The 26,054-nt window shown below is 41.7% G+C and overlaps 1 protein-coding gene across 8 annotated transcripts in view; it reads right to left on the bottom strand.

Moving 5' to 3' along the window:
* Positions 1–26,054, bottom strand: part of LOC145399810 (protein lap4-like) — a 1,200,472-nt gene that overhangs the window by 531,571 nt on the left and 642,847 nt on the right. For 7 of the 8 annotated variants that reach the window (XM_080272363.1, XM_080272366.1, XM_080272368.1 and 4 more), the window contains one exon: positions 13,745–14,437. In XM_080272363.1, the coding sequence (XP_080128489.1) occupies positions 13,745–14,437 (693 nt within the window). The remainder of the gene's footprint in view (positions 1–13,744; positions 14,438–26,054) is intronic. The other variant, XM_080272370.1, reaches the window with a different exon arrangement.

Raw genomic sequence — 26,054 nt, 5'->3', positions numbered from 1 at the left:
TCATGTTGGGTGCTACGAGAATGTACAAAGGAGTTAAGTAAACCATTATTTTTAATTTTCAAGAAATCCTTGAGTCAAGGTAAACTACCTGATATCTGGAAGAAAGCAAATATTGTCCCCTTATTCAAGAAAGGGAATAGACAAAATCCACTCAACTACTGACCAGTATCACTGACCAGTGTTGTAAGCAAGGTATTAGAAAAGCTTATAAGAAAAGCTTGGGTAAATCATCTAGAAGAACACAATATGATAACAGAAAGACAATTTGGTTTCAGAAAAGGAAAATCATGTGTTACTAATCTGTTGAGCTACTATGACAGAGTAACAGACACAATACAGGAAAGAGAAGGATGGGTGGACAGTATCTATTTAGATTTCAAGAAAGCATTTGACACAGTACCACACCAAAGACTTTTATGGAAACTGTACCATCAAGGAGGAATTTGAGGCAAACTGTTTTGTTGGATGAAAGATTTTCTCATAAAAAGAGAAATGAGAACAGTACTAAGGAGAAACTACTCATCATGGAAAGAAGTGACTGGTGGAGTACCACAGGGCTCAGTGCTGCCACCAATCATGTTCTTAGTGTATATAAATGATACAGACAGTAACACTGGAAATGAAAGCTACCTAAATATGTTTGCAGATGATGCAAAAATACAAAGGAGAATTACTAACACAGACTCTTGTAAAGAGCTACAAGAAAAATTAAATAAACTTCATGAATGGAGTAATACATGGCAAATGGAATTCAATGTGGACAAGTGTCATGTAATCAAGTTTGGTAAAAGTGGAAAAAGACCTGTTTGGGATTATACGTTAGGAAATAAAACCCTACACCCATCAGAAAGAGAGAAGGACCTAGGTGTGATTATCAATAACTGACCATCTCCGGCTGACCACATCAGTGAGAAGGTACGGAACATGTATACACTGCTTGCAAATCTGAGAATAGCATTCATACATAAATGAAGACATGCTAAGAAGGATAATAACATCATTCATTAGACCAACCCTGGAGTATGCATCAGTAGTCCGGAGTCCTCATCTCAAAAAACAGATAGACAAGATTGAAAAAGTACAAAGGGCCGCTGCAAGATGGATACCAAGCTTAAGGGATCTAAGCTACGAAGAAAGACGAAATAAACTGAATCTACCAACACTGCAGGAGAGAAGGAAAAGAGGTGACATGATAATGCTATATAAATGCATAGCAGGGAAGAAGAAAATAGACATAAATGATTACTTAACATATGGGGAAGCATCAGCAAGAGGACACTGCAAAAAACTGCATAAGAAGAGAGGCGATAAGGACGTGAGGAAATTCAGTTTCCCAAACAGAGCAATTGATCATTGGAATGCATTACTGAATGAAATAGTGTGTGCCAAAACAATTCACAAATTTAAGGATATATACGATAAATATGGTTTAAGACACGGGACAGAACGAGCTTGACTCATTCCTGTAAAGATACAATTAGGTAAGAACAATAAGGTAAGAACACACACACACACACAAACACAATGTACCCCATTAGAGACTAATGTGGAAACTAGAGTATATAGGAGGACTGAAGGGGGAAACTCCTAGAATAGATGAGAGACTTTTTGAGACACAGACAAATGAGGACAGTAATAAAGGATAGGATGTCTGGATGGAGGGAAGTAACAAGTGGAGTCCCTCAAGGCTCGGTGTTGGTGCCAGTAATGTTCCTGATTTATGTGAATGATATGGTAGACAGAGTGAACAGTTATGCAAGTCTGTTTGCTGATGATGTAAAGATCTTGAGGAAGGTAGAGATTGAGGAGGATTGTAAAATACTGCAGGAGGATCTGGATAGGATACATGATTGGAGCCGAATGTGAGAAATGAAATTTAACGCAAAGAAATGTAAAATATTGGAAATGGGTAAAAGTACCAAGAGCCCATCACTGAATTATTTGATGGTAATGAATCAATCACAAAAGGGAGAGAAGTGAAAGATTTGGGAGTGCTGGTCCAGGACAGTTTGTCAACTGAAAAACATATTAACAAGATAGTTAGAGAGACGTATAAACTATCTGACTAACATAAGAGTAGCATTTCATTATATGGATGAGATGATGAAAAAATTTATAGTGGCCATGATCCGCCCCAAGTTAGAATATGCAGTGGTAGTGTGATCTCCACACAAAGAGAAAGATATAAACAAGATTGAGTGAATACAAAGAACAGCAACCAAGATGGTCCCCAGTCTGGCAGATCTGTCATACACAGACAGGCTGGAAAAGTTGGATTTGCCTTCCTTTGAGGAAAGGAGAAAAAGGGGAGACATGATTGAAGTGTTCAGGACCATGATGGGAGTAGATAAAATTGACAAAGAAGATCTGTTTGTATGGGATAAGAGAGCTACAAGAGGACACGGAATGAAATTGAAGTTTAAGCTGCTTGCAGGATATCAAGAAATATAGTTTTCCTTATAGAAGTATAGACCTGTGGAACAGCCTGGAAAAAGAGATCATCAAGTCTAAAAACTTAAACGAGTTTAAAGCTAAATTTGATTTATTGAGAAACAGAGACGGGATACCACGAGAGTAGCTCATTTCCTGTATATCACAATTAGGTATATTAAGTAAAAACATAAGTATTTGGAAAGACTTAGAGGCACTTTCCCTTCTTCCAGAAAACACACAATTAAACCATGAATCTTATCCACTGTTGTTCTCTGCATTCCTTCAGTGCTCAGTTAGAGATTCCATTCAGACCTGGGGCTTTCCTTACATCTTGAGTTTCCAGAAATTTATACACTTCCTGCACTTCCACTATTATATTTTTTATCACTACATTTCTAGTCACTGCCTCTCCCTCCACAAAATCTCTTTCTTTAGTGAAAACCGATTGGAAACATTTGTTCATTATTTCAGCATACATCGATGCATCTTTATAGACCTCTCCTTCTACTTTCATTTTTTTTTTTTTTTTTTTTTTAATGCGAGGAAGAAGGAACCAAAGGCCAGGAGCCCGCAGTAACAGTTCCCTCCAAGAGAAAAACAAAATACAATAGAGAGCCAAATTCAAGATCCAATCATTTCGAGATGCCTGGACACACTGCGTTTGAAAGAATGGAGATCACAGGCAGCAGGAAATACAGACAGAGGGAGACAGTTCCAGAGTTGACCTGTTGCATAAATGAAAGACTGAGAGTAACGGTTAACTCTTGCATTAGAGAGTTGGACAGAAAAGGGATGAGAGTTTGCTGCCAGACGGGTGCTAAGCACCCGTCGTAGAGGTGGAGGAATGCAAGCAGACAGTTCAGAGGACCAGTGACCATTAAAGTAGCGATAGAAAAGAGATAAAGATGTAACAGTGCGGTGATGAGACAGGTTGAAGGGAGTCAGTAAGAGGAGGAGAGTTAATGAGACGAAAAGCCTTTGACTCCACCCTATTGAGAAGAGCTGTATGTGGGGAGCCTCCCCACACATGAGAGTTGTACTCCACACAGGGGCGGATAAAACGCCTGTATAGAGTCAACAATTGTGCAGGGGTAAAGAAAGAGCGGAGTTTGGTGATTCCTTCCTTTTGTTTCATTTTGCCATTAACAAATCTATATAACAATTTCAGTTCTTCCCTGCATTTGTCAATTATAACTTTTTCAAAGTTCCTTTCTTCCTCTCTACGTATTCTTGTACAGTAACCCCTCCAATATCCGGATCAATAGAGCCATAGGCAGGTCCGGATAGTGGTCCTGTCCGGATATTGGGCCCCAGCTTATGGACTAGTACTTACGGACCCTAACTCTGAAAAACACCTATACAACTCCCTCTGGACATGCATAGCACCTATTTAAGACCCAAATCACACCAATAAGGGACATAAAAGACTGAAATAAATGCAAAAGAACCATAAAATGAGGTTTTAGAGGTGAGTTTATACAATATTAAACATTCTGGGTACTTACAAGTCCCTTGGTCTTGGACTGGTTTGAACCGCCAGTTTGCAGTCCACAGTTAATCCTCTGCACTCTAAATTCTAATTTCTTAACACTGCACAACACTGTAAATTCCTGTGTGTTCTAGTGGCAAGGTATTGCAGTTTATTCACTGTTTATTCACAAAAAACAAGCACCTGTGGCTTGCACTGTTATGAGTATCTGCTCTCCATCGGAGTTAAGCTGTGACTGTTGATGTTGGTGGGGTAACAGAGTTGCCAGATCGCAACAGCCACATTACCAATCTCCTCAACTTTCATTGTCAAATATAACTTTTCATTACCAAATTCGTAAAGCTAGCATATATTCTTCACTAATTATATATACAAGTGGAAATACATGTAATCACTCTCCTTATAACTAACACCATGTTGATTATTTTCACACTATGTAGGGTAGCAGATTAATCAGAGAGAGCAAACAATCCACCATCTCCATCCTGTGTATCCTCATACATGTGAAAAATCCATTTGGTAATGCATTATTCTAATGCATTACCAAACGAATTTTTCATTACCAAATTGGCCCACACTTGGTAATGAAAAATACCAAATGGCAACCTGACAGGGGAGGGGGGAGGGGGAGGAAGGAAGGGGTGAAGGGACCATGGTGTACCAGCTGTTTGGCGCCAGGCGGGAATTTCAAATTATGGGAGGGAAAAAAGTCAGATTTTTTTCGAATTTTTTGCAGTTTTTGGCCCATTTTGGGAATATTGGATCCCAGGAGGATTATGTCCGGTTAGTGGGGATGTTCGGATATTGGGCGTTCGGATATTAGAGGGATTACTGTATATTCATTTCTAGTTCTTCTATATTCTTCTTTTACCTCTCTTTCTCTAGTTGTTCCATGCCATGTCCCTCTCTCTTTTTTTGCTATCATACACCATCTGTTAAACCAATCCTTTTTCTTGTTTTCTTTCCCACTTACTCTTGACACATATTTTTCCACTCCTGAATTGCAGAGGTCAAGAAATATATCCCATTTCCTCTGTATTTCTCTTGTTTCTCTGAATTTTCTCCAAACTGCATTTTTGAAAAAACTTCCTCAATCCTGTGAAGTTTGTTTCCCCAAAGTTGTATCTTCCCTGCCTATAAAGCTCATCTCTTGGCACCAAGTTCCCTTTTATCATCTGGAACTCAATGACCACAAGATCACTTTTTCCTATTGGACACAGATATTATAAAGATTCAATTATGTCAGGTTCTTTGGCTAGCAGTAAATCTACTCTTACTGGTGTGTCATCACCACTGAATCTTGTCTCTTATTTGACATTATTCATTGCTTCATTTAACAATATAGTGCCCCATGAATCTTCACTGTCTCCTGAGTCCCATTCCTCCCAGTTCACCTCTTTACAATTAAAGTCACCCATTAGAATTATTACGGTGTTGCTTTTCTCAATCACCTTCTGTAGATATCTAGCCACGTCTAACAACATCTCCTGGTATTCATCATCTTTCCATGCCACTGTCTTAGGGGGAACATATACTACTGCGATGTCTCTCTTGCCATTCTCTCATTTCTAATTTCATATTTATCACCTTAGCCTTACCCTCTCCGGGTTCCACATTTATGTTGTTCTTCACTGTTATAATCACTCCTCCTCCCATTTTTTTTTTCTGTCTCTTCTCCACAGTTTGTATTTACCACCTCCCATATAGATATCAATATCCTCTCTTAACTTGGTTTCTACAAGGAATGAGAAGACAAGTGTTGGATGCAAGAGTGTGGAGAGGGTGGGGGAATGGAGTCTCGGACCATCACTTAGTGATGGCCAAGGTAGAGCTGCAAAGAAAGTGGTTGAGGAGATGAAGGGGAAGACAGGAGGAAGCAACTCCTGTGAGAGGAGTGGAGAAATTGCAAGATAGTGAGAAAATGACAGAGTATAAGAGCATAGTGGAAGAAAGACTGGGAAGGTATGAGTTAGAGCAGATGGAAGGGGTGGAAAACGTATGTAAGATTTTCACGGAAGAGATAGGCGCAGCGTGTGAGGCGGTTTGTGGAGTGAGGAGGAGATGCAAGGGTGTGCAAGGGACAGCATGGTGGAATGATGAGGTGAAACGAGCTGTGGAACAAAAGAAGAAGGCATATAGAGAGTGCTTAGCGAGTAGAGGTAGGGGAGAAGATGAGAGAGAGAAGAGAGAGGTATATATGAGCAGGAGAAAGGAGGTTAAGAGACTGGTGAAGGAGAGTAAAAAGAAAGTGGATGAGGAGTTTGGGAGGAATCTGAGTGAGAAATGGAGGGAGAGTAAGAAATTGTTTTGGAAGGAGGTAAAGAAAGTAAGGCAGTGTGAAAGGGGAAATAGTAGGGGAGTGAAAGATAGGAATAATAGATTGTTGGTGGAGAAGAGAGAGAAACTGAGGAGATGGAAGGAGCACTTTGAGGATTTGTTGAATGTGGAGAGTGAGAGCAGTGCGAGTATAAGTGGTTGGGGAATGGCTGGGAGAAGAAGAGATGAGAGGAGGGAGGAAGAGATCAGTAGGGCGGAAGTAATGGAAGCGATGAAGAATATTAAGTTGGGAAAGGCCCCAGGAATTGATGGAGTGTGTGGTGAAATGCTTAGGTATGGGGGTGAGATTGTTGTGGAGTGGATATGGAAGTTGTGTAGATTGGCTTGGGAAGAGAGAAGGGTTCCAGAGGACTGGAAATCAGGTGTAATTGTTCCTTTATACAAAGGAAAAGGAGAGAGAGAAGTATATGGTAACCATAGGGGTATTTGCCTACTTAGTGTGACTGGTAAAATATATGGTAGAATACTCATTGATAGGGTTAGGCATATGACAGAGGAGCTAGTTGGAGAAGAACAAGGGGGATTTAGGAAGGGAAAAGGGTGTGTAGATCAGATACTTGTTCTAAGATGTTTAGTGGAGAAGTATCTAGAGAAGGGAAGGAAAGTGTACGCTGCCTTCATGAACTTAGAGAAAGCTTATGACAGAATAGATAGGCAAGGTATGTGGAAGGTATTAAGAATATATGGAGTGCAGGGGAAATTGTTGAGTGCTGTGAAGAGTATGTACGAGGGAGCTAGGGTTACGGTGCGAGTGGATGGTGAGCTGAGTGAGTTCTTTGATCTCAATGTGGGACTGAAACAGGGTTGTGTGATGTCTCCATGGCTGTTTAATATATACATGGATGGGGTTGTAAAGGAGGTGCAGGGTAGGGCAGTGGATGTGGGGGTGGCTCTAATGAATGAGGGTGAGATTTGGAAGCTTCCGGTGTTGCTGTTTGCTGATGATACAGTACTGTTGAGTGAAGATGAATGGGAGTTGCAAGGTTTGGTGAATGAATTTGGGACAGTGTGTAGGAGGAGGAATCTGAAAGTTAATGTAAACAAAAGTAAAGTTATGGTGTTTGAGAGGAATGAAGTCACAGAGTGTGCAGTGAGGTCAGATGGTGAGAATATAGAGTATGAGTGCATTCAAGTACTTGGGTAGTGTGATGAGTAAGGATGGAACTGTGGGGGATGAAGTGCGTGAAAGGGTACAGCAAGGAAGGAAGGTTGTTGGTACACTGAAAGTAGTGATGAGAAATAGGGAGGTGAGTATGGAAGTTAAGAAGTCACTGCATGATAGTATTGTGATCCCTACCCTGACGTATGGAAGCGAGGCATGGACCTTGCAAGAGGGGAACAAGTCAAGAGTGAGAGCAGTGGAAATGAGTTACTTGAGAGGAGCATGTGGAGGGACGTGGAGGGACAGGTTGACGAATGAAGAAGTGAAGGAATGCTGTGGGGTGGCTGTGGATGTGGTTGAGAAGATTAGGAGAAATACACTGAGGTGGTTTGGACATGTGAAGAGAATGGAGAATGAAAGACTGACTAAGAGGGTGTATGTAGGTGAGGTGGAGGGAGGGAGAGGGAGAGGTAGACCGAGGATGAGGTGGAGGGATGGAGTTGAGAGGTATATGAGGGAGGGCGGGGTGAGTTGGGGGGAGGGTAGTCAAATGGTGGGTGACAGAGCGACTTGGAGGCATTTTGTCTGTGGCCACCCTTTGCGGGATTAGGGCGCCGGGCTATAGACAGATAGATAGACATAATGTCTGGTTCATATACCCTCAAGAAATTGCTGCTTTCTAACCTTGCCGATACTTAACCATCAACATTAATATATGCCACTTTCAAACCTTTTTTGTTGTTGTTCTTTAGTCCCTCTTCTTTCCCTCTCTCTGTCGGTACCACTTCCTCAATCTGATACATAACTCTCCAATAGAACGCTGTCTTCTCTTCCTCCATTCTCTGTTTGTTTTTTGCCTTTGCTTCCTTTACTAACTCCTTTATTTTAGCTCTTTCTTCCTCATTTGCATCTCTCCTTATCCAAACATTCTTGAACTCCTTTGTCTGATAATTTCCATGTTCTGTTGATGATGTCATTTACCATTACCAGCAGCTCAAAATTTACTTAAGTGGCCTCACCCCTCCTTCCTCGTGCTTTCCTGGCCTAAACACTTCTTCAATCTCTTCTTGAGCTTCGTTGTTACCCTCCATAACTACTGATACTATCTCTTTAGCCCTATTCAGTTCTTCTCTTTCCCTTTCTGATCTTACTGTCATACGTTTTTCTTTTACTCCTGAGATTATCATGCATTTCTTCTTGTCTGCTACATCCCTGACTAAAGATTCTCTTCTTCTTAGTACCCTAACCACTTCCTTCCCCACCTTTTCCTTGCTTTGTTGTTCTATAATCTCTTTCAAATTTATACTGTATTTCCCTCCTCTTGAATTTTCTTCCACCCCTTGTGTTGCTCCTTGATTTCCTTAATGTGTTCATCTTGCATCCTTGGTTTTGATTCATGCTCATCTAGTTTACTTTTCATCCTGTCCCTTTCTTCTTCCAACCCCTTATTTTCCCTCTTGAACTGTTTTATTTCATTTGAGGTAGATTTGTTACTCACTTTTAATTCTTTAACCTGTCTTCTGTCGTATCTTAACCCTTTGAGATTCCGGTGATGAGAACATGAAGGAAAAGTTTCGGTGAGAATGTAGGAACAGGTTTCTAGTGCAGACTCTGATGGAATCTGAAGACAATGATATTAATCAAATGTGGAGAGAGGTAAAAGAGGTTTTGCATGAGAGTGACAAGGTTACTGTTAAGAAAAAGGGAAAAGCAAAAGGAAAAAGTGGATGTCAGATGAAACATGGAATGCAATTCAGAAGAGGAAAGAGGCAAAGTTAAGAAGTGAAGAACAACATGTTGATGGCCAGGTAGTTGAAGTACTTAGAGCAAAGTACTGGAGTTTACATTCTGAAGTAAAAAGACTCGTCAGATGTGATAAGAGGCTATATGATGAAAAGGCAACAAAGACAGAATTTAGATTAAGTAAAAATGACAGTCAGAGCACAAGAGCAGTGTATCAGGCCATCAAGGAGTTAACTGGGACTGAAAAGAGAAAGAAGGAAATACCTGTACGAGATAGAAATGGTAATTTGATGACTAAAGATTTGGATATAAAAGGAAGGTGGAAAGAGCATTTTGAATTGTTCTAAATAGACCAATCCCAGCTGAAGAGGACATTTTGCCAGCTGAGAGAGATTTGCAGATAGAAACAGGGTGGACTGCTAGAGGAAGAAGAGGTAGAGGTAGGCCGAGGGAAACCTGGTTGAGGACAGTGAAAAGAGAAGCAGGAAAGGAGTGTTGGTGGGACCTGAAGGAGATGGCAAGAGACAAATATTGGTGGAGAGAGTTCATCGAGGCCCTATGCATCCTGTGGGGTGCCACAGGAAATGATTGATTAATTGACTGATTGTGTAGACTCCAACTCCCATGTGAGGGGAGGCTCCCCACATACAGCTCTTCTCAATAAGGTGGAGTCAAAGGCTATTCATCTCATTAGCTCTCCTCCTTTTATTGGCTCTCTTCAACCTCTGTCTCTTCACCGCACTGTTGCATCTTCATCTCTTTTCTGTCGCTACTTCAATGGTCACTGGTCCTCTGAACTGTCTGCTTGCATCCCTCCACCTCTACGATGGGAGCATAGCACCCATCTAGCAACAAATTGTTATCCCTTTTCTGTCCAACTCTCTAATGCAAGAGTTAACCGTTACTCTCCGTCCTTCATATATGTAACAGGTCAACTCTGGAACTATCGCCCTCTGTCTGTATTCCCTACTTCCTATGATCTCCAGTCTTTCAAATGCAGTGTGTCCAGGCATCTCAAAATGAACAGATCTTGAATTTGGCTTTTTTTTTTTTTTTTTTTTTTAAGGAACGGTTTGCAAGCTCCTGGTCTTTGGTTCCCTCTTCCTTGCATTATTAAAAAATATATATATATATAAATACAACATAATACTGACTTTTTCCACTTGACTGGCACAGTTTCGCTCCTCCATGCCTTCTTACATTTCTCCAACATGCACTTCATTCTGCTCTCTCCACTACACTTAATCGTCTCTGCATACACCTCATCAACACCAGTTGCTTTCCCATTTTTCAGCCACTTTACAGTGTTCTTCACCTCTGTGAGGGTCACGTTTCCTGGCACTGCACTTCTTCTCTGCACCTCCCCAAAACCAATCATGTCAACAGTCACTTTGTTCTCTCCATTCCCATTAATCAGACTTTTAAAAAATTCTTTCCATCTGGTCCTTACCTCATCCCCATTGGTTAATAATCTACCACTTACAGTAAAAGTCCTCTCAATCAGCATCTTCGGGACCAAGCATGTGCTGAAAGAGCAGAAACTGATGATATGACTGGGAAAACCTGCCAAAAAGTTTCTAGCACTCATGGTCGGTCACCCCAATGCAATAACAGTGTCTAGAAAGTATTACTGGTCAACCCTTAGCATTAAATATTTAATAAGCAATTACATTTAATATATTTAATGATACAATACAAATAAACTTTCCTTAACCTAGGTGTATTTACATACGTGCACCATAAAATAGCACAACAAAGTTTCCAAACTTTCAAAAGGTCCCCCTCACAAAACCAGACACTCACGAGTCATGATGGCTGACTGTACATGCAGTGTTGGCATGCTGAAATCTTCAAAAGTGCTAAGCTCAACTTTAAAATGTGCTAAGCTGCAGCAGAACTGTTCAAACTTTCATGCTAAACTGGACTTCAAAATGTACTAGATACAGAAGAACATGTAATATTTATTGGCACTAGATTATAAAAAGCACTAAATTATTATGAAAAGCGCTAGATCTAGTGCCAACAGCACCAATTTGGCACCTATGGGTGCATGGGTACCAGTGACGAGCTAGCGACCAGTAGCAGCCGCCGATTGGCTCAGCAGATGTGCCGGAAGAGCAGAGACCTTTCGTAATGGGACTACTGTATTTATGAAAACTGCCGAAAGACCAGAAATATTGTAAGACCAGATGACGAGTAAAAGGGCTTTTACTGTACATCCTTCACACTTTCACATTTCTTTCCACTGTCACTTCTAGATTTCCGCACCTCTTTCCAGAATAACTTCCAATTTTCAAAGTAGTTTGCATTCATTTTCTTCCTACATCATCATTCACCACATTCTTTTTCCTCTTCACTAGTCTCTTCACATATACCATAAACACTTTATAGTCCTTCTCACACACCTTCTCCATTATCTGCCTTACTGCAAATATTTGATCCACATATCCTCTGCCACTCCTAAAGCCACCCTGTTCATCACTGACTAGGACTTCTGATCTCTCTCTTATGTTATAATAATTCTTCCACATACCTTCCCTACCACACTCAATTGACTTAATGCCACGACAATTCTTGTACTCACTTCATTTACCTTTATTTCTGTACAGGGATACTATCGCTGCCTTTTTCCACTCTAGTAAACTGAGCATTTTGTGAGGTAGATATGTACATGCATGGAGCGACTGCACCATGCTAAATGCATCAGTAGATAGTACATATGAAAAACAGTTGATCACCCATTAGTGAATGCAGGGTGGTAATGAAAGAATGTATAATCATATATTTCCACTTTAACTATCCATCCATCCATCCATCATCCAATCCTATGTCATCCCATGAGAAGCATGAAAGCCCGGGGCTAGGCAAGTTGGTTCTGACATATAAGATGAGAGTGACCAGCTGCACTCATCCCTGAGTGGCATTACGTGAGCAATAAACCCCAACCAGTGGTTGGATATAAACCTACACAGGCTCAATCCGACTGGAGAACCTTAATTCCCCACTAAACCACCAGGTGCCACAATTATGTTATACAGGTACCACCCAGTGTAGTAAATGGTTTCCTGGTGTACAAGAAACCATCTGGCTTGTCACTCAGTGTATAGTCACCCACATGCAGAAGGAAGAGGAAAGACTGAAGGAAAGAAAGACAGAAGAGGGAGTGTAAAGTCACCCATAGGCAGAAGGAAGAAAGAATGAGGGAAAGAAAGACAGAAGAGGAGGGAAGAGAGAGAAGAAAGGGCAGACGCCCAAAGTTGCACTACGTTGAGTGTGTGGATGGTGAGCGTCCCCACCTACCACTTCCATTATAACAATAATTTAGTGAAACATTATTTTCTCTCACAATTTAATGGTGGATATGGCATAAGAATAATTAGTAAACTGAAATGACTATTTTTTTTCCCCCCTAAATATTCCTTGCAAAGCCATGGGTGAGCATTATATGCCAGTGTGCATTACCTGATGGGAAATTTGGTAATAATAGACCAAATCCTAACCAGCAGCAAGGAAACAGCCATCAGAGCCTGACTCATTAAAACAAATATATTTAAAATGGAAATGAAATATGGCATAAAGTATGCAATGAAATCAGCACTTAAAAGAAATCCTGTTAGTGGCAAATACATTAACAACAAAAATGAAACACAATATATATTATGTAATGGAGAAAGCACTTTCAAAAATCTTGTTAGTGGACAGAGCATCTGTGTGATGTGGATTAGTGCAGTGTGTCCAGACTACAGTTCTAAGAGCTAGACTAATATGGGAGAGGACATGTGAAAAGCATATAAGAACTACAGACATAATGTGTGCTTGAAAATGGTGAAATTGACAATTCAACCACAATCACAAAAATATGAGTGTTGGTTTGGTGTATAAGATTGCTTATTCTTGTTATTAAGCTCTACAGGACTTTTTATTTTTATTTTTCCACATTATTTAGACCCAAGGCAGATAATTTCAGTACATTTAAGAAGGATCTCTGGTTGTGAAGAAGTTAATTAAGGTCATGTCTAATCCATACACCTCCTCTAGCATTGAAGATCTTCCAGTGGTGTTGAGAATAAACCAATATAAAGTCTTTATATTGAAGAAGCAAAGCAAAATGGTAATTAAGTATTCAACATTCAAATACTTGAGATCAACTACAACATTTCATGTACTGAAAATGTATTATGGAAACCAATAGATTTAGCTGTACTATGTTCATTACAGAATACAATTTATCTCAAATTTATGTAGCACTGTAATCAGATACAGTGTTAGATTTTCAAAACTCAGAGAAACTTTAGAACTACATTGCTGTTTTCCCTGTATTGCCTGACCCAGTGTTGGCAGGACTGCAAAAAAGAGAAAAGCTATTATTTGCAACAAAAGTTTGTGTTAGTTGAAATCAAGAGAAGTTAATTGGTTAGTAAGAAAGTATTAAAAAATATTAAAACTTCTTCCTGGGGAAAAATCTGAGAGAGAGAGAGAGAGAGAGAGAGAGAGAGAGAGAGAGAGACCTTTTACTATACTCTTTTCTTGTTCGTAGCATCAAATGAAAACAAAGCAAGGAAGACTGACTAGATGCATGGTAGACTGAGGTGGTGGGAGCAATTGGTCCTCTCCCAGTGTGCACGGCCACAACACCTTACCTCTACAACCAGTGGCTCTGGGGCCAGCTTGTTGTCTGTGATCCGTGTTACTACTGTCTCTGTGAGGGTGGACTTAGTGATGGTTTCTGTCAGCTTCCCTAGTTTGGTGGGTGGGGGTGGAAAGGTCACACCCATGGGGGTGTGGTTGGCTGGCAGGTTGACGCTCACATGAACTGAGGAAGAAGGACCATCCTCATCCTGTGACCGTCCACCCTGCAGGAAATGCTGTGGAATCATGGCCTGAAAGTCGTCATTAGTGAGGGGTCGGTGTGGGGCTACCTGGGTGGTGCCTGTGGGAAAGTTGGCATCAATGGGCTGTTGTGCAGAGTCAGTCACATTCGCTGGCTGTTGCTGCGTCTGCTTGGTGGTTGCAGCTGGAGACACACCCGGGCTGGCTTGTGCACTGTGATTGCTGTCAGTGATGTTGGAATTGGACAGCCGGCCACCAGGTTGTGCCCGCCTGTACCCTGTGTAACTGGGTCTGTTGGCCATGTATGAACCTGCACTGTAGAGGCTTGTATACGGTCGTGGGGCACCAAAGACTCGTGGTGATGTCCGGGTGGTACTGGCATTACCTTGACCCGGCCCAACCAAGGTCTCTCGGTGAACCACCAGTCGTACAAATCGTTCCAGGCCCGTTAACATTGACACAGCCTGGTCATGTCTTGCTCCATCTAGGTCCACTCCATTGATCTAGATAAAAGCCAAAGAACATTGTTAACTTCATATAAGGAAAAATAAGAAAAAAATAATAATCACAGAATTACTGGAAAGCAGGACATCAATTAAATCTACAGAAGTAATACACCTGTACTGGGAGAGACTGATGACTAAGTACATGCCGTTCATGTACAGTATATGACCTTAATGCTACTGCATTATAAAGCAATCCCTTGGTTAAACCATGCTTGGTAATGGCAGTTTTCGTTATCAATGCAAAATGAAAATCGGCACTCCTGCCATAATGGCATATCTTTCGGCTCAAAAACACCATTACTGTGTGCCTGAGTTGGGCTCAGCCCGGCATTCACAGACACTAGCCTGGCGCATCAGGGTATGACATCACATGAGTGAGCCTTTTTCATTGGCCAGGACCTTTTAGCCATAAATTCTTGCTTTCCATTGGCCCATACCATCACAGATGGGTTGAAGGTGAGTTTCATGATGCACTTCCCAGTTCAAAAAGTCATGAACAACAACAGTTAGGATCAACTCCATGCTAATGTTTATAATTATAAAATCTGTAATACACATTTTTGTGCCTGATTAACTTAATATCATTACAGATAAAACACTCAAATATAGAAATTTTAAAAGCACAGGAGTAGTACATAACTGATGTGGGTCTGATCACCTTATGTTTACAACCAACTTACAACGTTGTTACAACTCAAGGTCACAGACTTCCTCAAGCTGGTTTAACCCTTTGAGTATTTAATTTGAATAACGTCAAGCTGAGTAATATTCACTAGTAGGATCTAACTCGACTATAGTCCAACGCCATCGAAAAACTTTTAGTCTCTAGGACTTAGTTCAACCATCATCGTGGAGGGTTGAACCAAGTACTCAAGGTTATAAATCCTACCTGTGGGATCTGGCTTCACTGTGAAGAGTGTAAGCAACACCCAGTCTAGCTGCCAGAGAGACTGCCTCACCCTTCTATGTTCAGGCTCAGAAACAACTATTATGGGTAAGTTACATACAAGAAAATGGCATTTATGAACCAAAAATAAGTGTAGATTAAAGTGGTATAGAACAGAATGCAATATGTATATTTACTGGTAAAACAAGGAAAAGTGTGGAGTATGACAGCTCACCTAGTAAGACATGTAAACATCGATAAGCTGACTGTCACAATGATGGATCTGTGTACTAATAATTACATTGAAATGATTTACGAATCATTTCGTCGTTTTGTTTCATTTTCAAAGGCTCCAACATGCTTGCATGCGTCAGAATTGGTCACCTAATGGTGGCTCTCCATGCTGCACGATCTATTGCAGCCTCCCTGTTCGGTCCCTTAACCCTGAGGTCACACTTAATGACCTCGTCCCATGTCTTTCTTGGTCTATCCCTCATGACCCCACCTCCAATATTAACACTTCTCACCTTCCTCACTCAATTATCATCCCCCATCCTCTCCACATGCCCAAACCATCTCAATCTACCTCTCCTCATCACAACACCAATACACTCCAGTCCCATCCTACCTCTCAACTCTTCCTTCGTAAACCCAGCCCCCCCAGCCCTTGCACGCAGGGACGCACTACACATCCACCTAATCATTGTCATTTCTTTACGTCTGAGCCTGCTAATATCCTCCTCCTTTACTGCCCAGGATTCACTACCATATAACATTACACTCCTAACACATGCTGCATACAAAGACCCCTTAGCATGTAAGGAGTGTCCTCTCAATGTCAGGAGAGGCAAGAGCTCCCTGAACTTCTTCCAACCACTTCTCACCCTAGCCACAGAGCTAGCTCCAGCCCCACCTCCAGCACACAACATGTCTCCCAAATAACAAAACCCTTCCACACACTCAAGAGATTCACCAGCAAGTTCAATCCTTTCACAACTGACAATCTCCATCTGCTCTCCCCGACACGCTGTACACATAAAACCAGCATTGTCTCACAGTCTACTTCTGATACCACTACATCTCTTGTGCACCCATTTATCACAAACACTGCGTTAGGTGGAATTACATCCCAAGCCCTTGTGGCAATCTGCACATGGCCACCCACCCTCGTCTTTGACAGTATCGCCACCAACCCTAGATATCATCACTTTTGTTTTATCTGCATATACCCTTAAGCCCCTGTGCCCCATACCATCTCTCCACTTCCTAAATCTTTCCTCCGCCTCCCTTTTGTTCTCTGCAATCAACACCAAATCATCAGCATGCAACATCTCCCACGGGAGTCCGTTTCTGAAGTCGTGTAAGAGGGCTTCAAGTACCATGATAAACAATATGGGACTCAAAACTGACCCTTGATGCACACCAATGTTCATGGAAAACTCATCACTCAAATCACCATTCACTCTTACCTGGGTGCAAGCACCCACATACATAGCCATAACCACCCTAACCAGCCACTCCTCCAAGCCAAGCTTTCTCATTGCCCACTTCACCACCTCTCTAGGGGCTCTGTCAAAGATCTTTTCCAAATCACAAAAACAAAATACAGACCCCATTTCATGCCAATATATTTTTTCCTGAAGCTGTCGAACAATGAATATGGCATCGGTGGTCCCCCTGCCTGGCATAAACCCAAATTGCATCTCATCAATATTCATTCTTTCTCTAATCATACCTTCTAAAACTCTTTCCATTACCTTCATTATCTGATCTAAAAGCTTTACACCTCTATAATTTCCTCTTACCAGGGCATCACCCTTCCCTTTATACACATTAACAATTACACTCTTCAGCCAATCATCTGGGACAACACACTCATAAATAATCATATTTATCAGGTCAGTGACTAACCTCACCCCTATATCTCCTGAGACCTTCAACATTTCGACAGTCAACCCAGACACACCTGCTGCCTTCCCCACCTTCATCCTGCCTATTGCCTCACTCACAGTAGCAGCATCAATCAAAGGCCAAGGGCTAAACACTGGATCTGCTGGCTCTAAACCTTCCCTATCCCAGTCAAACTCTTCATTCAACAACTGGCTATAATGCTCTCTCCATGCATCTTTAATATCCTCACTGTTCACCACTACCCTTCCTTCATCATTCTTCACACACTGCTCACCTATGATATACCGATTATCCCTCTTCATCTGATGTGCCACCTTAAACATCATATTTTTCCTTTCCCCAATATTTAGGTTATCAAGTAAAAGTCTCTGTGACACAGGCTTCGTCCTGCATACCTCTCTTTTAGCCCTGTGCTTGGCAGCCAAGTATTCCTCCTTGCTACCACCCTTCTTCCATTCCCGGAAAAGCCTTCTTTTCTCCCTAACTGCAGCTTCTACACCCTCATCCCACCAACAAGTTATTTTATGTCTTGGTGGGCCTCTTGTCCAACTGCATATTACATCAGTAACTCTCATGAGATTGTCCTTGAGGGCTCTGCACCGTTCATTAATGCCTCTGTCTATGGCTCCCTGTTCACCCATCACTCTCCTCATCTCATTATAGAAGGCATCCCTTACTACTTGGTTTTCTAGCTTCCATATTTTCCTCCTAGGTACATAAGTCCTCTTTTCATCACTCGTTCTTTAAGCGCCATATCACAAATCAATAGTTTGTGCTGCTGCACACACTCCTCACTTCCTATAACTTTAACATCCCTCACTAACCTCCTATCAGCCCTCCTAACCAGAAAATAATCTACCTGACTGCTATTTTCCCCAGACTCATACATAATTAACCTACTCTCTCTTTTCTTAAAATATGTGTTACACACAATCATGTCCGTTGCCTCCCCAAACCCGAGTATCTTTTCCCCTTCCGCATTCCTTATACCATAAGCACATCTCCCATGTACTCCTTCATAACCTTGTGCTGCTTCACCTACGTGACCAATTAAGTCCCATCCCAAACCACTATCTCATCATCCCGCATACCACCTACTACACGTATTAAATCATCCCCAAATCTATCTTTCTCTACTGCATCCAATCCTGCCTGAGGAGCATATGCCAATATAATTGCAGTTATCTTTCTACTGAACAGAATTTTCACTACCAATATCCCATCATTTAGTCTCGTAACATTCATATCATATTCCATCCATTTCTCCTCAACCATCACACCAACACCCTCATATCCGTCTGTCCCCCCCTGCCAAAACAACTTATAGTAACAGCCTTTCCCGACAATCCTTCTGGCTGATCCAGCCCCGCACCGGACTTCCTGAAAACATGCCACATCCACCCACCTCCTACTAAATGCCTCAACGACTTCCCCCGCTTTTCCTCTCAAACTTCCCACATTCAATGAACCCACCCTCATCCCCATGGGTGATTTACTGTCCTCAGGCTTGCTTTGAAACTTATTCTTGTATTTTGTCATAGTCTGTATTAATAAAGGGGGTTAGACGTACCACTGGCCCCACTCACTGCACAGTCCCAGGTCCAGGCAATGGATCTGGGACCGTTACCCCAAAGGCTTACCAGTGGCTGTGGTAGTGGCCTCGGGGCACCCTGCCAGGACAGCTGCAGGGACACCCTCCAAGTGCACCTTGGCACTGCAACTGTCCCGCCATTATACACCCACCGATATGGCAGCCTCCTGGGGTGCTACTCCCAGGTTCGGGCCCCTCTCTATTGGGCGGAAGCGGCAGCCTGGAAACCGCAATGCCCTGTACCCTCTAGCACAGGCTCCAGCCCCATCTCGCCCTGGACCCATGATCTATGCTGGTGGAACCCCTGTCACGCCTTCCCCCAGAAGTCCGCCACTAGGTAGCAGGGGCAAAGTTTTCTGGCCACATGCCCTTGCTGGCGTCAACCCCTGTAACGTAGTGGGACACGTTGTGTGAAATGTAAAGTGCATGTGGTGTAGTGCATAGATAGTTAGAGGAAATGATTGGGAGAGTATGCTGGTCTACTCTCCATGTTACTGTCACACTGAAAAGGTCAGCAAAGGAGGATAGTTACATAGCTAGTGAAACAGGAGCTCCAGCTCTCCCTATCACCAGCATTCCCATTTCGCTCGGCAGAATCACCCTGTTCGGCCCGTGCTACAGCCTCCTCCTACTAATGAGTTTATGGAGGTAATACATCTTTCCATGAGAGTTACAAAGGTATTTTAGCATAAGACTATGGCTGTACTATAAAAAAACAAGTGTTCAGGCATCCAACGGCGACGTTCAGTTGTCAGACATTCCTGAGTGTCAGTCATCCTTAATATAAAAAATCTGGACCATCAGTCTTGACGAAACCCAGTTTAGGAGTTTGAATGCCACTAGACTGGGCGAGAATGCACTGCATGAGCACTAACAGCACGCACACTTTAAATGCTTCTTCTGTTTAATAAAGCAGACACTTTGCAAACCTATTCTATGCTGTTGTTTTTATGTAGGAAATGGATATTTATGCACTAGAATTGATAAAAAATTACAGTACAATGCATAAAAAGGATGCACTTATGAGCAAGTTACAGTACCGATATACTGTATAGGCTGAGCATGTATTATAATTTACCCTCCTTTGCCTTTATTTGCAGGAAATTATTATTAAAGATATCTAGATTGGAATTTATTTGAGCAAAGCAAATGTATTATTGCATACGTCATAGACTTCCATGATACGTTTCCTGCCAGCTCACCAGTCAGGTACTACACTGCAGCATATCCAGATACGTGCACCTCTTTTCACGTAGAACATCATGTGTTCATAAATTATATTGCAAGGTGTAAATATATGGTTATTACAGAATTATTTTTAGCATGCAGGCAGCTTTGCTTCTGTACAAGCTGGCTGATTGGTGACATTAATTTCAGCACCATCATATAAGAGATGCACAAACACTCCTTCATTTTTTCCCAAGCAATTTCTTCCCACACCCGTCATCCAGCCATAACCAGCAGAACATGTTGGAAAATATATGTTATATATCAGATGTGTGTACTGTCACAGTTGAACATTCAGTTTCTCTGTATTTGGTTATAGTTTCTTCTCCATACTACAACCACCTTCCCTGTCTTGGTTACTGCAAGTAAATTTCCATTCTAGCTCAATAATTATACTCCTCTTGTATTCACATGCTTGATTATTACCTTTCCCTTCAAACAGTGTCCAGTGATTTAAGTTACTTGATATAGTACAGATTTCTTTTTCTATCCCAGTCTGCTAGATAAATCCTACCTCCTTTCCCAGAAACAATTCCACTTCTATTTATCCAGGTCTGTTTTATACATTTGAGACTACTTACAGTTCTGTTTTCCCAGCTTTCTCCTCACCTATTCACATTCTTGAAATTGTTCTCCTTCACTATATATTTATCTCACTACTTCCTCTTTCACAGGCATTGCTTAATTGCTCCTTCATGCATTTATATAACCCTTTCACCCAAATCAATATTCCATGCCTTTCCTACACCCTTCTACTCCATTATAATAACTGTCATTTTTCATCTAACACTATTTTTTGTGCGACATATGCATGGTACAGGCCATTTCCTGGGGCCTGCAGCTATTTACAGGTATGAAAATCTCTTGGGATAAAGATGCCTTAGGATTTGAAATAATCTGCATTAATTTATTAACAAATTTTGTATTAAAGCCAAAAGACCTATGTTCAAAACTGAGTGTTTGACTGATACAGGTAAATATTTCAGCCATCACCTTAACCAACCAATTAGGTAACTTACCTAACTTTCTATCTATCTATTTATAGCCCGACGCCCTAATCCTACAAAGGGTGGCCGTAGACAAAACGCCTCCAAGTCGCTCTGTCATCCACCATTTGACTACCCTCCCCTCAACTCACTCCCCCCTCACTCATATACCTCTCAACTCCCTCCCTCCACCTCATCCTCGGTCTACCCCTCCCTCTCCCTCCCTCCACCTCACCTACATACACCCTCTTAGTCAGTCTTTCATTCTCCATTCTCTCCACATGTCCAAACCACCTCAGTGTATTTCTCCTAATCTTCTCAACTACATCCACATCCACCCCACAACGTTCCTTCACTTCTTCATTTGTCAACCTGTCCCTCCATGTCACTCCACATGCTCCTCTCAAGTAGCTTTTTTTTTTTTTTTTTTTTTTTTTTTTTTTTAAATAACAGATCGGAGGAAGGAAAAACAAATGGGTAAAAAAAAATAATCCATACACCAGATTACTGGTGTCCTCTGTTCATAAAATATCTGTAACAGTTAGACTTGAACAGTTGTGGGTTGAAATGTGGAGGAAAACAACTCTGGGGAAGCGAGTTCCAGAGAGATGCAGTTCGGGGAATGAAAGAATTCTGATAGGCAGAAGTTCTGCAATATGGTTGAGTGACATTCCAGTCATGAGCGCTACCAGATGCCCATGTAGCACGAGGGAAGGCATGGAGAGGTGGCACCATGGACGCAACTTCGTCTGAGCATTTGCCAAAAAAATATCTGGAAGCAACATTCCTTCTTACTTGCAGGGGAGGTAGTTTATATGTAATGGCAGGGTTGTTAATGATTCTAACAGCTTTATTCTGAATTTTGTCTAGTTGTCTTAATGCAACCTCTCCACAACCATTCCACAAGGGTGAGCAATATTCAAGCTGAGAGCGCACATGACTCTTATAAATTATAGCTAACTGCTCATCGGCGAAGAAGTTACGGACCCTGTACAATAATCCAAGTTTCTTTGAGGCGGTTTTAGCAAGTGATCTGACATGGGAGGTCCAGCTGAGGGCACTGTTAAGTGAGACACCAAGAATTTCAATACTTTTGGATTTCCACTGCTCTCACTCTTGACTTGTTCCCCTCTTGCAAGGTCCACGCCTCGCTTCCATACGTCAGGGTAGGGATCAAAATACAATCATGCAGTGACTTCTTAACTTCCATACTCACCTCCCTATTTCTCATCACTGCTTTCAGTGAACCAACAACCTTACTTCCCTGCTGTATCCTTTCACACACTTCATCCCCCAAAGTTCCATCCTTACTCATCATACTACCCAAGTACTTGAATGCACTCACATTCTCCATATCCTCACCATCCAACCTCATTGTACATTCTGTGACTTCATTCCTTTAAAACACCATAACTTTACTCTTGTTTACATTAACTTTCAGATTTCTCTTCCTACATACTGTCCCAAATTCATTCACCAAACCTTGCAACTCCCATTCATCTTCACTCAACAATACTGTACCATCAGCAAACAGCAACACCGGAATCTTCCAAATCTCACTCTCATTCATTAGAGCCACCCCCACATCCACTGCCCTACCTCGCACCTCCTTTACAACCCCATCCATGTATATATTAAACAGCCATGGAGACATCACACAAGCCTGTTTCAGTCCCACACTGAGATCAAAGAACTCACTCAGCTCACCATCCACTCGCACCGTAGCCCTAGCTCCTAACGTTACCTTAACTAAAGCAACTTATCATTTTGGTGCAAAAACAAATTACATATTTCAATAAAGAACTTACGTGATTGCATTTATTTGGTAGTACTAATGAATTTTTCTCCTATGCTCCTCATGGTGCAATGTAGGATTGGATGATGGATGGATGGACTAATGATTTTTTTTTTTTTTAACCCATTCTCTAACTTAACTGTGTAAAGGAACACTAAAGTTGGTTAAAAATACACCCCTAACTAACCATTTACCAACACTGACCTAACTCTGATATCTGTAATTTCTGCCTTGTAATATAATACTGTAAATATAGTCTGCTTATAAGTTATACTGTATATATATTTAGCTTCATACATGGGGGGAAAAGTTTTACTGTACCCAGATATACTGTGACTTTCATTATTTTAGCAACCACCACAGCTGCTGCATAAATCAACTACTGTATACAGTTGAACTGCATGTGATGTACTTCAAGAAGCACCCCATTATCAGAAAAAAAAAAAAAAAAAAAAAAAAAAAAAAAAATAATTTAATCACTTTCCAGTGCCAAATGTCACACATGCAACTAGACTGAGACAGGAACTTATAGGCTTTTCCTCAAATGTGATAACTACACCACTGAGCTGGCTAACACTCAAACTCTGATACTGCTGCCATTTCAAAAATTTAGTGAGAAATTCCACAGGTACTCTGAAATTAACTTCAGGGCACAATTTACTGTTATAACTCCATTTACTGTGCATCACGGTGCCATCCCACCACTTGGCAAGTTTTGTTTACTTGCATTCGCTAAAGAAACGCTTAGTCTTGTAAAATTTTCTGAACAGCTCTGGATATCTTATATATTTTAGCCTGCCAAGGAAAATTTTATTCCTGAATCATTCTATCTATCTATCTACTGCCAGACACCTTAATCCTGTATGGGGTGGCCACAAACAAATTGCCTCCATGTTACCCTGTCCCCTGCTATTTCACTGCCCTGCTCCCAGCTCACACCTCCCACTCTTATATACCTCTTCACTTCATCTCTCCACCTCATCCTTGGCCTCCCCCTCCCTCTCGCCCCCTCCACCTCACTCACATACACTCTCCTCGTCAGTCTCACACTCTCCATCCTCTCCACATGGCCAAACCACCTCAATGTGTTTCTCCTAACACTTCCTGTCACATCCACATCCACAGCAATACACTCTTCACTTCCTCATTTGTCAGTCTGTCTCTCCATGTGACTCCACAGGCTCCTCAAAAGTAACTCACTTCCAATACTCACACTCCTGACTTCTGTCCCTCCAACAAGGTTCAAGCTTCACTTCCATACATTAAAGCTGGTATCACAATACTGTTATGTAGTAACTTTTTCACATCCATGCTCATTTCCCTGTTTCTTATCACTGCTTTCAAGGAACCAGCAACCTTTCTTCCTTGTTGCACCCTTTCAAGCACTTCACCCTCTAAACTTCTATCCTTACTCATCATGCTACTCATGTACTTAAACACACCCATTTTCTCCTCATCCAACCTCACTGAACATTCACTGACTTCACTTCTCTCGAAGACCATAACTTTACTCTTCCCTACATTCACCTTTAAATTCCGTTTCTTACACACTCTCCCAAACTCATCCACCAAGCCTTGCAGCTTCCCTTCGCTTTCACTAGGGCTACTCCAACATCCACTGCCCTACCATGTATATTTTTTAAAACCTCATCCATAAACAGACTGAACAACCATGGAGACATGCCACATTCAAATTATTTAGTGTTTATTAATGGAAAAACCAGCTATCATATTTGTGAATATTTAAGTCTGTTATATGAAATGTGTGTCTCTTGTGGGATTTATACTTCTGTCACATTCCAATACTATTTTACACCATAACTACCAGATGAACATCTGGCATGAACAGCAAATTTATTTATCTATGGTACGAAATACAGGAACGTCAGATGGCCACATACAGCAATACAGTATTGGCATGTAGTTTTTATAGTATGGCCCTATGTGTTAGGCCTGCCCCACAGTACAGTACATTATGATTGTGGCACCACGAATGCTGAGCAGGCTAATGATGTGTTTTGTAGACTTTTATCACTATCATTATCATTATACATTATTACAGTATGTGGTAACCATATAACCAAATTTTGGCGCCTGGTGGTTTAGTGGGTAATTATTGCGCTCCAATCGGATTGAGCTGGTGAAGGTTAATATCCAAGGGATGGTTGGGGTTGATTGCTCATGTAATGCCACTCAGGGATGAGTGAGGCTGGTCACTCTCATCTTAAATGTCAGGACCAACTGCCTAGCCCTAGGCTCCTACGCTCCTCATGGGGCAATGTAGGATTGGATGACGATGGATGGATCATTATCATCATTATCATTATTATTATTATCCACCCATCCATCCATCATCTAATACTGCATTGCCCCATGAGGAACGTAGAAGCCCGGGGCTAGGAAAGTTGGTCCTGGCATTTAAGATGAGAGTGACCAGCCTCACTCATCCCTGAGTGGCATTAAGTGAGCAATAAATCCCAACCACCCCTTGGATATAAACCTTCACCGGCTCAATCCGACTGGAGCACCTTTATTACCCACTAAACCACAAGGAGCCAAAATTTGGATATATGGTTACCACCCAGTGTGGTAAATGGTTTCCTGGTGTACAGGAAACCATTTGGCTTGTCACTCAATGCAGAGTCACCCACAGGCAGAAGGAAGAGGAAAGAATGAAGGAAAGAAAGACGCAGGAGGGAGAGTAAAGTCACCAGCAGACAGAAGAAAGAGGAAAGAATGAAGGAAAGAAAGACAGAAGAGGAAGGATAGAAAGAAGGATGGAAGAGAGGAAAGAGCAGACACCCAAGAGCAGCACTACATCAAGTGAGTGGATGGTGAGCGCCCCCACCTACCACAAATTATTATTATTATTATTATTATTATTATTAATTATTATTAAATGAGTTATCTGCGAGGAGCATGTGGAGTCACATGGAGAGACAGACTGACAAATGAGGATGTGAAGGAGCATTGTGGTGTGGATGTGGATGTGACGGGAAGCATTAGGAGAAACACATTGAGGTGGTTTAGCCATGTGGAGAGGATGGAGAGTGAGAGTCTGACAAGGAGAATGTATGTGAGTGAGGTGGAGGGAGAGAGAGGGAGAGGGAGGTCAAGGATGAGATGAAGGGATGGAGCGGAGAGATATATGAGAGAGGGGGGTGTGAGCTGGGAGCAATGCAGTGAAATGGTGGGGGACTGGGCGACGTGGAGGTATT

Source organism: Coenobita brevimanus, chromosome 50, assembly GCF_032717465.1.
Source record: "Coenobita brevimanus isolate Jiangsu-jjx chromosome 50, ASM3271746v2, whole genome shotgun sequence".
Taxonomy (NCBI): domain Eukaryota; kingdom Metazoa; phylum Arthropoda; class Malacostraca; order Decapoda; family Coenobitidae; genus Coenobita; species Coenobita brevimanus.
The sequence above is the reverse complement of the archived record's forward strand: the minus strand, read 5'-3'. Positions and strand labels throughout refer to the sequence as shown.